This window comes from Microsporum canis, genomic scaffold, assembly GCF_000151145.1.
Source record: "Microsporum canis CBS 113480 supercont1.6 genomic scaffold, whole genome shotgun sequence".
Taxonomy (NCBI): Eukaryota; Fungi; Ascomycota; class Eurotiomycetes; order Onygenales; family Arthrodermataceae; genus Microsporum; species Microsporum canis.
Window position 1 is genome coordinate 1,536,138 of NW_003299164.1, and position 14,703 is coordinate 1,550,840.

Here is a 14,703-nt window from a genome sequence, read left to right on the forward strand (position 1 = left end):
GTCAAGGCTGTGGCCAAGTCGCTCGATCTCAAGAACTACATGTTTGGCTCTGACCGCTGGAACTGCTGCGAGTGCTCCGAGAGCAACGACTACGACACTAGCCCTTCCAGCTGCCCGAGCTGTGGACATCTTCGATGTGATACCTGCCGAGACTCCATCCACATCGTGGTCTAGAACACGGGATACTGCACCTATCTACCAACCTGTCCGATGCCGTACAAATCTTGCCCTTGTCACCCTAGATACTCGCGAACTTACGATTCAACACCGCAGAAAGTTCCCCAAGTGGTGGCCACTTTCACCTACCTGTTCCATATCCCTCTTTTCTCTTCAGGGTGCAATGACAATATATACCAAACAACCGGCCGACTGCCTGTCGATCCACATCACCTTATCAAATGGCCCTATGAAACGTCACAATGACCCAGGCACATTAACCGTTGTCGAGATTACACCCTGTACATTTAAGCCTAACCCTTTTTCCTCTTTGTTATTCTGATATTCCCGTCTATGCTTTTAGTCTATGCCCGATACCCTTCAAGTATTTCTTACCCTATAGATCTTACTTCTCTTCTGCCTTTCATGATCTTTGTGCTGTGTTTCCCTGTTTGACTGGATTCCCTCTATGGACCTGTCTGTTACGGTCTCTACCGATCACATATTCTGTCTTGACAATATGACATAGAACTAATGACAAATGACAATCTTAGTTCAATATCTCTGTTTTCTGGTAAATGGCTACACTATATGTATATTAACCAGCGTACTACTGTCTCCTTGGCATTATATTGTATAAGAAAAGCTAGTATTAGCCAATAGGGCGGTATTGCAAGATCTATGGGAACTTTCAGCAGCAAACGAGTCATCCAAGGACGCATAACTCCATATAAAAATAAGAGAGAGAATGATATATAAAGTAACAACGAAATATGGGGTATCCAAACGGGGTATCGATATAAAAAAAAACTGGTCTACAAGGTGAGTGTCGTCTGCCAAATACACAGCATCCAAGTCGTTCTTATATATAGTTCAAGCATCATCGGCAGACAACCTATTATTCTGAATTGATGTGTCTCCATCGTGAGTATGACGATGAGGATTATGTCCCTTTGTTTGTCTTCGGTTAGTTTTGTTTCTATGGCCTTGTGACCTACTATGCGTAGAGCGAGAGGATGGGACGGAGCCGCTGGATCTTCCATCCTTACGCCTCCTCTTAGTCCCATAAGATTGATGGCTGGACTTACGAGCGGAGGTTTCCAATAAGCCTGCTTCTCTCTTCATCCTTTGAACAACCGGGCCAAGAGGGTACATGCTGTCCTGACGGTCGTGGGAAGCACATGGGCTGTGTTTAATGGGTAAAATCCAGTCAAGCATATTATGGCCCATGACTTCCTTTAGATTAACGAACGGGTCTCCAAGGTCAAATGGGTTTTCGCCAGGCCGTGTATGTAAGACGGCGAATTGACGACGAGGCAAGCTATTTTCGTCCGAAGGTTGAGAGGTTGATGCAGGGTAAGAGACGATAGGAAATGAAGGACGACTGCCTTCAGGAAGGTTGTCAAGGTCAAGTGGTCTAGGAATTAAAATTGCCAGTGTCCAAACTTTCGTATTCCAATCAAGGCTTTCAATCGTGGATGAATTGCATAGGGCTATCTGGAGGGAGCTAATAAGCATTCCTGCCAGGAAGAGCCCAAAGAAACCAGATCTATTCGTGTGTTAACTTGTTGCTGGTCATGAGAATTTCAGAATAAGGTCGCTTACGATGCCAGAACAACAATCCAGTGGATATTTAACGTGCCAAACTGTAGTAAGAAGTGATCCATGTTAGTTCTAGCTGTGAATCGGTCAATGTAAGGTTAAGGGAGCACGGTTACCTTTTTTCGAAGTTCAGCAACAAAAATTGCCATTACAACCCCATTAAAAATGGCGAATAGCATGGCATAAAATAAAAATTGAATAAAAAATTTGAATGAAGTCTCACTGACAACACCGCCCACCCTGGAGGGAGAAGTCAGCCATTTCTTCCAGATGGATTTCGGATTCCATTTGACCCTAGATAACTTACCAGGGGCAGAAATGGTCCATCTTTCTCACACATCGATTAACTTCACTGCAATGATGTGAGCGGTCGGTCTTGAATTGACAACAAGTAGAGCACCACGGCGGCTTGCCATCTTGCTGGCAGACAAACACGTCCTTCATGTAGAATGCTTCCAAGCCAGCAACATCGAAGGGATGGGCATTCTTTTCCCCATTTGTATTAGGCTCGCTCAAGGTAGCATAGGATATGTCTCCTGTCTTTTCCTGACGACTACCAGAACATTTATGTCTCTTCTGGCCTCTGCGTTTTTTGTTCTTGCTTGAGCTCGACCATTGGGGTCCTCTCGGGAGGTAGCCGGGGGAAAAGAGGACCGTGATAAGCAGCCGAAGATATGTAACAACCAGGAAGAAGAGTAAGACGTAGAAGGTAACTAATAATCCGATAGCAATGCTGACACGGGGGCGTAACCCGGTCACGGTAGCTGGGTTAATCAAGTAATCAACTTGGAAGACGTTAGTAAGGCCGGTGTAGCCGGTGATGATGATGAGTCCAGCGGATTATGTCAACTCACTACATAGCGTCTTTGTAATAGAATAACAGCTGTAGACAATAAGCCCGCCTAGAAATGCTGGAATGATCCTCGCGACAGCTCGACTGGCAGCTTTCTGATCGCATGCCATCAGCCCGGACTGCTACCTTGTCGAGCCGCTAACATCAGGCTGGTAGATATGCGAGGAGCTCTGAACACAGAGCGAAGGTATTATATTCCGGCTAGAGGCTATCTATGCACATAATAGTTGATACGGTCCTTTTGGGCCAACAGCTTTCGCTTTCATGAGCTTCAACAAGATGCCCAAAACGATCTCTGACGAGGAAAGCTTCAAGGAGCTTCTCATATTAGTCATCATATACCACGTGATACCCCGCGCCAAAACAACAAGAAAAAGATTCTCGTCTTGAACCAGATCAACATCAAGCTCCATCTGCAATACGAGTCCGCGATGCAGGGTTATCGATGGCTAAGAGGCAGATCATGCTTAGATTCAAGAGGGTGAGCTAGGGTTTGGCCGATACAGAAGAGTGCAATAAGGCTGACAAGGCACCGGAAGGTAAGGTGAAGAATAAGCCCCTACTCTTCCAACTCGGCTTGGATATCAGTTCGAAATGAAAGACAACTACATACTGCGACGTGTCTTCATTAGAAGAGGTTGTACGTACATTCCTTGCTGAGAGGGCCATGCTACGTAACTAAGCCAGCTGATATTCGTTGCAGCTCCTAGTGATGTGCTTTTGAAGGCACTATATCCAGCCTTATGAAAAGGCTGGTTCAACATCTCAAGACTTGCACCGTTGCTGCTGACGATTTGGCATGTCGCGATGCAGCTGAAACCAAACAAGCTTACCCGTTGGCTTTGTCAGGTTTCATCGTGAAGGAGGGGCGGAGCTAGCGCCGAGGAGCCTTGATTTTCTCGTGCGAGCAGCTCATCTATTAACACTCTAGACACCAGTTTTTCTCACAAAGATAACTCCTGGATTATCATAGCTCATACCTGAAGATCCTATCGTTGCGCACCAAAAAAAAAATCTAAGTCAGTGTTCAATTTTTGTGACATGCAGAATTCTATCTATTTACAAGGGTCAACTGGCTTCGGTCGGCCCAACTGGAAGGGTACAGGTTTCAAATCCTAGGTCCCGGGATACATGTATGGCCTTTGAGGCTGATGAAAAATGAAAAAGAATCCTCCCGAGCATTCCCCTCGCAGTCGTTCTGCGTGCATTCGGACTGATCAATCTTGCTTCCCACGTTTTTTCCCCATCCCACGACTGAACCTGCATGAGTGATTAGTCGGGCCCGCTGAAACATGACTGCCTTGCATCCAGGCTACAGGGAATTAATTCTTAAGGATCTCAGGCTGTTACCTTCATCTTTTACTAAGGACAGATTTCTCATAGGCTCCTAGGGTTCTTCAGGATTCGATGCTGGATTGATTATTCAACAGCCGCTATTTCCATCTTAACACATGGTTTTCTAATTTGCAGTTCACTATACAATAACTGCAAGCTAGTTCAACGTGTCGTTAAACCAGAATGTGGCACGGAGTGTAGTGTTTTTTTTCTCTCCTGATATCATCATCATCACTATAATTATCCACTACTTATTGCTGTCTTTTGTTATAACGTTGTATCATGTTGTGTTTGTTCTTCCGCTATTGACGAAACTATTTCTCTCTCCAGGCAACCAGGCCAAGAACTCCAGGCCAAGGCCTCGCTCCATTGGACAGCCGCAGAGTGCCGTTGGAGCCTTGGGCTTAGCGTGGTGGGCAGGGAAACCGACCCACCAAGTGCACCGAAGGCTCCAAGCAACTTTATCGCAGATTTCTCAAGAGGGCAGCTGAATGGTCACAGCAACCAAAGTGACCTCTGAGTCAACATGCAAGCCTGACATCAAACTAACCCCCGAGAGAGTGCGGTTGCAGGTCAGAGTCATCCTTAGCGTCCTCACGGGATCTACACAGGCACCGTTGGTGCCTATTTTCTGCTCACCCCACTAATCGCTAATTTGAGGCGGAGCTGCTACCGGGCAACCACAGCTATGTCCAGGCCTCCCCCTTTGCGATTCCGCCTGGGATTATGTTTGGTGCCTATCTTGTGATTTATCGGCCTGGAGGCCGGAAGATACCTCTTCGATGGAAGCAAAATACACCTGACCGAAGTTATATGCACTGCCAGGAACCTTACTGCGTTGCGGTTCTGCTCTCAAGGGCACAGATAGACCCGCAAATCCAGGCATTCATGATGCCCCATTATACACTCCTCCTCCTTTCCTTCAACGTCTCACCCATATATAAATGAATTATTATATATATCACCAACACTCCCAGTCTTCCCTCTTGGCTTCTAACCATAGAACATACCTCATACAACCTACAAGAAACAAGAACCAAACCTCATTGCATTCATAAATTCCACTTTATACATCTACGTATACATATAGGAAGCACACTATCCTTTCTATATCGCGCTAGATTACCAGGCAACCAACTCCTTACTGTTTGTGGCACAAATCAACTGTTTGTCCTCATCTCTTCACAGGGCCATGCCGCACGCTACTCACTGGGTCTGTTGCCGGTGTGGTTTTGGCCCAATGATTATTGACAGCTGTTCTTCCTGTCTAAATTGTCAACACCCTGGCGCAAAGTTGCCTTGCTGCGTCCAAACTGCTCTTTCTCTCCACAAGACCGCCGCAATACCGACACCAGCAGACTCATACGATAGACAATCAATAAACAACCCTATGGAGCAACACGTATTACCATCAGACGCCATGTCCACCTATAGCGTTCCAATACGACAGCGAGGGACGTCGCTATACCTTTGCTGCGTTTGTGGTGACGGCCCAAAGGTTTACGAGCACCACTGCCGATGCATAATTTGCCAACATGACGCCTGCGACTCCTGCACTTATGTCAAATAATTCTGCTCCATGATGAGATATGAGACGAAACTTGGTATGTATGATATCCTTCTATAAGTTGCGAGGCAGATTACTAATATGAGATTAGATGTACTTTTTTTATAGACGCATACTTATGCTGGATGACTCCATGATACATTTATTACTCAATTATTCCCAGCCTTTCCTTTCAAAATATATCATCAGCACTCGAGCGACTATTCCGGAAATGGTCCCATATACTTCTGTTCATTATTTTGTTGCTAACCCCCTTTTTCGGTGTTACGATTAGACGGATTGTTACGGACGGAGGGCAATCGCTTGCCTGTACCGATTACTTTTTATTTCTATCTATTTTCAGTTTATAACTATGTACCATAGCGACGGGATTGTTGGGTCATTTACATGCTCTTTTCCATTTACATGCTGTTTTCATTTAGGTCTTACGCTTATAATCATTTAGACAGATATACAAATAACTACATATTATTGAGCCACTTCTCGCCTCACTTTGATCGTTTCGAACCTCGTATAAAAATGACTTCACGCTGTGGAACTGGCATGGCTTAGTTCTTTAGTGCTCCCGCAGCGTGAGAAGGGTAAAAAATGCTCCTCAAGGCTATTTTCAGCCTCGCGGTTGCCTTGGGGCAGAAAAAATACTAGGCAAAGTTCAAGTGGACCCTGACTGTTTATCCAACCCCACGCCAAAGAAAATAGTTGACTCAAACATGTCATCAGCCGGGGATGCAGCACCAGACGCCAAACAGGCAGCAAGGGACGAGAAAATAAATGCCAAATATTATTGGCTTGAGCAAATGCCTAATTATGCTGGTGGAAATACGCTGCCCTGGAGGATCAGGATGTGCAGGATCTTTCGGGCTCTACTTTTATTAACTGTGGTTGATAAGAGCCAGCCAACCTTCTTCATGAAACTATGTCGTCTGGGGCTTGTAACTCTGGGGTTTATGGGCGCTAAGAGAGGGAGATAAGCAGAGCACAAGATATATATAACACGGTGTTCTTTGCACAGACAATCGATCAAGCGAATAACCCCATACGATCGGCCGTGCGACCAGATGCGGGAGAATTGAGTTCATTTGGACTGACTCTAGCTGTCGCCTATCCAAGGCCTTCTCTCAGCCTCCATGGAGCCCACTAATGTTGACCCTGCAGACGGAGTCATAACGACGGGTTTACGATCTAGGAGTATCTTCTCATAGCATCTCGCCGGGAGACTCCGCTCCGCGCCTCGCCAATACCTGGTTCTGACGATTCTATTATGTTATGGGAAGCCCATTTCATCCTGTCACGTCCATGCATCCATACGGAGAACGAGTTCAGTTGCCCTGTAGACTTCGGATGGTTTCCACCACAATGTTACTCCGCATATCCATGTCCCCTGTCAGGAGTTGTTGACGGATTACTCCGTCCTTTTCAAGAATAGATATACAATGTAGAACTCAGTCATGTCCCCTGTTTTCTCTGTTTTCTCGCTGCAGGAGAGGGCACAGGTCCACCAACGCCTGTGATGCAGGATTTCACTAGATCGCTGCAAGAATTAACAGTTTGCCAAGCAGCGGCATGCCAACCAGCCACGGTGAATGAGTAACAAACTGGCTTTGCTCCCACGTAGTTTCATGCTCTGCAGAGAGAGAGAGATAGCACCCCTTCTCTGGCCTTTCTGGAAGCTTTGTTCTTATGGGAGCCGCCATCTGAGTCAACTTCGGCTGCAGTAGGCTGAACATGAAGCAACGCTTCTTCGCATCAGCTAGAGTCAGTCATCGCGGATAGTCCGTGCTGTTGCATACAGTAATAACTGTTCTTCCATCTTCAAGTCTTTTCAATATAGAGCCATGCTCCTCTATTTCTCCGTCTTGCTCCGCCGTCGTTGGATGCCGCAAAGTCGCGAAGTTTGTTTTACCTAATCTTCATGAGATTAATAAGCATCTTCGGTCCGTTATAAATCCGTGAATTGATATGCTGACTAATCAACGTCTCTATCTCAACTCTATCACAAATTACAACCAGCTCCATCTCGCCCACCGGCAGCGACAGTGGTTGGAGACGAGTACCATCCCTAGCCACCACCAGTCGCCATGCTGTTTAAGCCCAATCGGTAGCACTAGTGGCTCTAGTCTTTGAACTCCCAAGCCTCATGCTGGGAATACTACTCCGTTGAACCTGCCTCTCACCTACCGCGCCCGAAAGACACTGCGATGGCTTCAACAACGCCCATCTCCAACCTCCCCCAGTCAGAAATTGACGCTATAATTCGTACTAAACGAAAAGTACGTGAGCCGAAAGCGTGCTACCCGTGCCACACCCGAAAGGTCAAATGTGATCGCAATCTACCTTGCGACGGCTGCGTGAAACGAGACCATGCGGATTTATGCTCTTATGAACGCCCGTCCAAAAAGCGCCATGTGAATACCCCACCTCCCCTTGAATCTGAAGAAATGTCAAGAAATTTTGGGGGTTCTGGAAATGTCTCAGTTGGAGATGTTGAAGTGCAGGGAATTAGCGTTGAGCCCGGTAGAGTGTTGATATCAAGGGTGGAATGGGAGAGTGTTTGCTCGAAGCTAAAAGATATGGAACGTGCCATGTCTTCGTTACGGACGGAACTGGAGAAAGTAGACACGTCCGCACTGATGTCTCCGGATCCTTTAGTCGAGCAGACCCGAGTCTCTCGCGAAGAACCACTATCTGACCGCGAAGGAATTCATGCAAAAAATGTATATGGAAGCGGGACCGTACACCTAGGATCTAGATCCGTTCTTGCGTATCTTCTCGGAGGATCTCCCAAGGAAGCTACTCAAGCATTGCTTGAGGGAGGACTGCTTCCAAAGCTAGGCCTCGATAACGAGACCGCCACATATCCGTTTATCGATCTTTGGTCCTCCGACTCCACCACGTACGACATTAGATCCGTCTGTGCTGCACTTCCAGATGACAACCAATGCCGCAGGTGAGCAAACTTCGTCGTTTTTCTATGGAAGTTTCTTTCCTTCCTTTTTTTAACAGGAGTAACTAGACTATTTAAGTATTACCGTAATATTGCAGCAATAATCTACCCTGTACTTTCGGATCTTGAGAGATTTGAGGAGAGCTTAGACCTGGCTCTTCGGAACAGGGCTGCGTTTGGAATCAGCGAGAATGATGATGATGAACTCAGTAAGCCATTTGGTATGCCTACAGCCTTTGTGGGATTACTATTTGCTGTGCTTGCAGCTGGTTGCCAGTCGTCTGATATGAGCGGAAAGGAACGTGAATTGACTTCTCAGGTGTATGGTAAGTGCGGCATTTTGGCAGCTGATGGATTTACCGAGTTGCTAATATTCAATTTTCCCATAGTCTGTTGTGCTTATCAATTTTTACGAGCGACAAATTTTGTATCCCGTCCAACGCTGGAAGCAATACAGACTCTTCTTATCATTGGTAATGTATTATCATATAACATGAACCCAGGGGTGTCATATATTCTATTAGGTATGTATCCTTGATGTCCTTTCCCGAAAAGGCTGGCTAACCTTTATCAAGGAATGAGCCACAGGATGGGTATGGTTCTTGGCCTTCAAGTTGAGTCGCATAAGTTCTCACCTGCTCAGCAATATGCCCGTCGAGTTGTATGGTAAGATTATTAAATAGTAGTTAGCTACTGGATCTAGCGCCAAGGACGTTTATCGTATACTTTGCTAACTTGATCTGCATAGGTGGGCAACCGCATGGCAAGATAGTCATTTTTCGCTATCATATGACAGGCCATCGGCGATGGCATTTAGCCACCCAGATATTCCGTACCATCCAGATTCGCAGCCTGGACGAAGATCTTTTTTTGAAACCATCTGCCAAATTATAGCCTTAACCTTAAATATAGTTAAAAGTCGCATGCTCTCAACTGGCTCTCAGGTTCCATTTTCCACCATCCAGACATATAGGGCAGAGCTGAAACGAATATTGGCTGATACAGCACCTTACCTTCGTGATCCTCTATGCTGTGTATCACCGAACCAGAACGTCGAGAGACTCGGTTTAAAACTACATTCCTCATACCTTACATCGGAGATTTGCCGCCCTTCATTAAGACAGAATGCTGATCTCAATGATGCAACCACCATTGCCCTACGAAAAGATTGCATTGCTGGTCTTTCAAGAACGGTAGAAGCGTATGTGGAGATGTACTCGGTGAACCGCCAAGCAGCTCGATCATGGATCGGTCTTCAGCGAGCCATTAGTAGCGCTTTTTTACTCGCCGTCGTTGGTGAATCTAAGACTGACCCGAATATCTGGACCCTTCTCCGGCGATTAGAGGGCGTTCTCACAGAACGTGCAACAGAAGACGAAATCCCAACAAAAGGCCCGCAATCTGGCCCGCAATCTGGTGTTGATAGCTCGCCTACCTTTGCTGCAAGTTCGTCAAATATCGCCAGTGCCAAGTTGGAAAGCAATTACGATTCCGCCACTGCTGCAGCTTCAGTAAACATTCCCACCGATACAGAGACCCAGTGGGCGAAGCCGCTAATAAAATCCCTTCGCGCGCTTCAAAAGTTAAATGCGGCATTATTAGTACATCTCAGGCAACACGGAGTTGTAACTAGTGCCAGCGGCAGTTACAATCCTGCGCCAGTCTACACTCAGCCTGCTTCGGGAACCATAGCTACCTCGGTTGCCTCTACGAGAGCTGGATCGATTCCACCTCCGACCCCGGAGAGCTCTACCAGCGGGGAATGGAGTTTCCCTACGCTGCTGGATCGTGCAGCTGAGTATATAGACCCTCCCCTATGGTCGTGAGATTTCCGTCCGTTTGACCTCTCCCCCGTAATATCCAGCCTGCAATGTACTACGTTGAGTCTAACGTTTTTATCTCCATGGGCTGTGGATATATATTTCCTATCCTTTTTTTTCGGCGACCGAACCTGGAGTTCTTCGGCGTTCAATTTCTCCTTTGCTAGGCAATGAAATGGCAGCCGTAGTTTTAACGTGTTTATCTAACGATTTTCTATATTGGTGGGATCTGGAGCCTGGAGACGGTAGGCAGATTAATATATTATATTCTCTATCTATAAACTTGAAGAATAACAACTTGTGGTGGTTAGAGAATGTAGACGTTATTTGAGCTGGTAGGCCGGAAAATACCTACCGACAGTAGTAAATTTTCTGGAAGGTCAAGTTGGTAGCTTGTCCAGGAAAATATCATAAAGGAATCGGATAGGATATGTTATGCATCATACATGATTTCATGTTCATAGCATAGCTCGCTCCTGTTCGTAGGAAATAGTCCTCGGTTCATTTCTGGCCTCATATATTGGCCTGCCACTACAGTGATCCACGCTGAGAAATCATCGTACTTCAGCCATGGAATGAGCTATGTATCATCCACCAGGGCTTCGCCGTCGGGTCGTCCGTGTCGGTCGGGAGCGGCTAGGTTCTGGTATATCAGAACGAGACCGCACTTCATGAACAGTCCCAGACTGGAGCTCGTTGGCTGCAGCACGCCGATGAGGTCTCACCTTGGCAAGGGCGTGTTGGAGCAAGTTATCGGCCTCTCCATCAAGCTCTATGCCTATGTTTTGGCCATCCATCCCGCTAGATGACGGGCGATCTGGAACATCATCTGTCCATTCTTCTACAGGAGCTGATTTCTTTGCCCCTTTTGGCCTAGGCATTTGTTCCGAAGATTTATGCCTCGATCTTTCATTACTTGTGTTGGTAGCGGGATATTTCACTTTCCGCGACCTGCTTGTATCCTGGAATGGTTCTCCTCCGTTTTCTTCCTCAACAGCCCAAAGCTCGAGAGCCTTTGAAAGTAGTGTGCCTGCAACCCCAGCACCAGCTGCTGCGTCGCCTCCGGTGGTTCCTAGCACTCGTACAGCTTCGTGCAGTGCTGTAATAGCCTCCGTAGTTCGATTCAGCTCGAGTAATATTATGCCACGGGCTGTGTGGAAGGACCCAACTAGACCCCTATCTTCGTAGCCTCCTACAGCAGATGCACCAGCGGATCTCACTGCACCGGCTCCAGCCCTACCAGTGTACCCTGTGTAGATTGTTGTTGACCCACCAGCACCAATACGAAGGCATTCATCGAACTCAAACAAAGCCTCTTCCAATTTTCCTAGTCGACGAAGTGCATGGCCCAAATTTGCGCGCGTGGCCAGCCATGCACTGGGGTCACACTCTAAGGAAATAGCCAGCGCCAACGCCTGGCGGAATAAATGAACCGCATCTTCTAAGTTAGCTTCGTGGTATAAGACTACTCCAAGTTCGTTAAGGACTAATGGGTCTCCGCCTACGGGAGTAGGAGTCTGTGCCCCCGTAGAATTAACACTTGTGGAGAGCGCGTTATCAATGGAAAGAGAACCTGAGGACATAGAGTACGCAGCAGAGAGATACTCATGTGCTAGGGCCATGTTGTTCAGTGCAAGGTGTTGCATTCCCAAGAATAGTTGTGGTAAATGACTTCCTTGAAATAGTCTGGCAGCCGTACTATAGGCTGCGATAGCTTGATCATGTTCGCCCTCTGCAGCAAATGTATGAGCAAACCCAATCCAAGCTGGTGCTGAGTGGGGATCCAGGAGAGAGGACTTTGAGAAGAATCGTCTCGCTTCTGCAATCTTCGAAACTGAGAGATAGTAGACACCAATGGCAAGGTAGGTATACGACTCCTCGGGAACATTATCTGAGAGGGTATGGGCAAGGAGAAAAAGTGCATTTGTAGCACCAGTTTCATAAAGACAGGCAAGATGAAGAGGGTAGACGGATGGTGAGTGTCCGAGGTTTTGACTTTGGCTCCCCTGGGAAACCAAAGCTGACATCGAATCTGAGGCGGAGAGGATGGACGAAGTCAATGACAGCGCTTCCGGAAACCGACATTGCGTATATAGTGTTTCTGCGCGGGAGAGGAGAAGGTCAGAGTTATCTGCAAGGTTATAGTGGGTGGAGAGAGTCTCTATGGCATGAGACAATGCGGAACAGGACGAATATTTAGACAGCCGAGTCGTATATAGAAGCTTGGTAAATTCCGATGCTTCTTGAGATACTGAAACATCAACAGATGGGTTTATTGAATCAAAGTCCAATGATTCAAGAAACTCGAGTTCTTCGGCGGGGGACATCAGTGAATTTTTCATAAGCCGGTCAAACGCCTCAAAACACTGTACATCAATCCGGACAGCATCCTTGTAACAGTCTCTTGCGCGATCAAATGCATTTTGATTTGCATAGCAGCAACCTCGTAGATAGCACATTGCGGCTTCATATTTTATATGGTTTGCATCCTGATATGAATCTGTGTCGCCTCGATCCCCTTTATCTGTGCGGGATGGGATGGAACGTCCATTTCTAAGGGTAACATGGGAGCCTCCGTTCAAGTGAGGCTTTTTACGGCGGCTGTTGCTGGTACTATGAATCAGATGGGTCGGGTTGTGTTCCCCAAGTATAGAAAGCGCAAGGTCGAATTTGTTTTGTTTAATATAGCAATGAGCGGCGAGGTACCGACAGGATGAATTCCGAGTAATGAGATCCTTCGTAGATAGTAACGCCAGCGCTCGGGTGTAGTTGTTGTTCGAAAAGTGCACTTGAGCGAGCCAATATGCATCATTATCGCTATCTATCGTTGTTCCGAGCTTTCAGATTAGCTGGGCTGGCCATAAACCATTCTGGAAACAACGCACGCACTTGTTAGAGCGAGTACTTTATCGCCAATATATACCGCCGAGTCGTACTGCCCTTTGTTCAAGGCATCTTGTCTCCAGTTACGAAGAAACTCCTCCATGGTCGACTGTGGCTCACAGGTGGGTGCTTCCCATAGCATCAAACCTGGAAGATTCCTGGCGGGAGAGGGTATCTAAAATGCAGTTCATTAGCGAGAAAAAGAAGAGAATCCTTCAGTTAATCGCACATATTGGCTTATAACGGTATAAGAAACACTTCAACCTCGTCGTTCAATCGATGAACTTCAGCTTCTTGTTGACAATTCGCGACTGACCAAAATAGTCCCTTGCTTACGTAATATTATGTGTATGTCCAAGCTATACAAGGCCATAATAAAACGAAAATCATATCCAATTTAAATATTTGAAGCAATACTTATGATACTATGCTTCAGAATAATTTTTCCATTCCTCCCTTCAGTACGACGGACGGCGCAGTGTTTTTATTGAATATCCTCATATCTAAATGTGTTGACCAATCAGAAGCTTAGATATAAGAAAGTAACGTGACTTTGCTTATATAATCTAGCGTTTTCGATTTTTCGATTTTTGATACCGAAATGAAATAATTAAAGCCGTCAGAATATCGCAGACGCAGACGCAGACGCAGACACTTAAAGAAAAAGAGGCATCAAATAGCGATTGATAAAACACATCTACCTTCGCCAATATGTCTGAACGAAAGGTCCTTACCAAATATTACCCCCCCGACTTTGATCCGTCGCTCATCACGCGAACTCCTAAACATCTCCGCGCAACAGGATCTAAGCTCCTAACCGTCCGCCTAATGGCGCCGTTCAGTCTGAAGTGCACTAATTGTGGTGAATACATATACAAGGGTCGCAAATTTAATGCTCGGAAAGAAACCACTGACGAAAAGTACCTCAACATCACAATATATCGCTTTTATATCAGATGCACTCGATGCTCGAGTGAAATCACCTTTAAGACCGATCCAAAGAATATGGACTATGTCTGCGAACGGGGAGCCAAGAGGAATTTTGAGCCGTGGCGCCAGGCGAAGAATGAGGAAGGGAGTGAGACACATGATGAAACCCTAGATCGCCTTGAGCGCGAAGAAAACGAGGAAGTAGAACGAGTGGAGAGGGATAAGATGCTGGAGCTAGAGGAGAAAATGCAAGATTCCAAGCGTGAGATGGCAGTAGCTGATGCTCTGGATGAAATCCGGTCGAGGAACGCGAGAATCGAGAGGGGAGAACGCGGAGGTGGGGAGGAACTGGCCTTGCAGAGGGCAAAAGCTGAGGCCGAAGAAGCTAAAGCTAGGGAAGATAAAGATATCGAAGAGGCGGCTAGAAGGGCATTTATGACTGATGATGGTGATCGAGTCAAACGGCTTGTTGATGATGTTGACCAAGACTCCACCACAACCCCAAGTGAAATGCCACCTCCCTCGTTCCATCGAGTGAAAAAGGCCAAAAAACCATTCTCTGCGGGGTTAGGTATTAAAAAGAAAGCCCCTCTTGTTTAATCCTTTGCATAGA

At 46.5% G+C, this 14,703-nt stretch overlaps 4 protein-coding genes across 4 annotated transcripts; 2 read left to right on the plus strand and 2 right to left on the minus strand.

Annotated features, from left to right (window-relative positions):
- Positions 1 to 1,099: 1,099 nt before the first annotated feature.
- MCYG_06709 (palmitoyltransferase pfa5) lies at positions 1,100 to 2,762 on the minus strand (the record flags this gene model as incomplete). Its single annotated transcript, XM_002844699.1, has 6 exons — positions 1,100 to 1,107; positions 1,155 to 1,705; positions 1,762 to 1,802; positions 1,875 to 1,998; positions 2,066 to 2,543; positions 2,613 to 2,762. 6 exons carry the CDS (start codon positions 2,719 to 2,721, stop codon positions 1,100 to 1,102), a joined length of 1,311 nt encoding a protein of 436 aa, XP_002844745.1.
- Positions 2,763 to 7,711: 4,949 nt separating this feature from the next.
- MCYG_06710 (fungal specific transcription factor domain-containing protein) lies at positions 7,712 to 10,283 on the plus strand (the record flags this gene model as incomplete). Its single annotated transcript, XM_002844700.1, has 5 exons — positions 7,712 to 8,460; positions 8,527 to 8,783; positions 8,847 to 8,981; positions 9,033 to 9,123; positions 9,206 to 10,283. The coding sequence occupies 5 exons, from the start codon at positions 7,712 to 7,714 to the stop codon at positions 10,281 to 10,283; spliced, it is 2,310 nt and encodes a 769-aa protein (XP_002844746.1).
- A 581-nt stretch (positions 10,284 to 10,864) lies between these two features.
- Positions 10,865 to 13,263, minus strand: MCYG_06711 (anaphase-promoting complex subunit cut9; the record flags this gene model as incomplete). The annotated part of the gene is made up of 2 exons (XM_002844701.1): positions 10,865 to 13,098; positions 13,167 to 13,263. The coding sequence occupies 2 exons, from the start codon at positions 13,261 to 13,263 to the stop codon at positions 10,865 to 10,867; spliced, it is 2,331 nt and encodes a 776-aa protein (XP_002844747.1).
- A 562-nt stretch (positions 13,264 to 13,825) lies between these two features.
- MCYG_06712 (cell cycle control protein cwf16) lies at positions 13,826 to 14,690 on the plus strand (the record flags this gene model as incomplete). Its single annotated transcript, XM_002844702.1, has 1 exon — positions 13,826 to 14,690. The coding sequence occupies one exon, from the start codon at positions 13,872 to 13,874 to the stop codon at positions 14,688 to 14,690; it is 819 nt and encodes a 272-aa protein (XP_002844748.1).
- Positions 14,691 to 14,703: the final 13 nt, after the last annotated feature.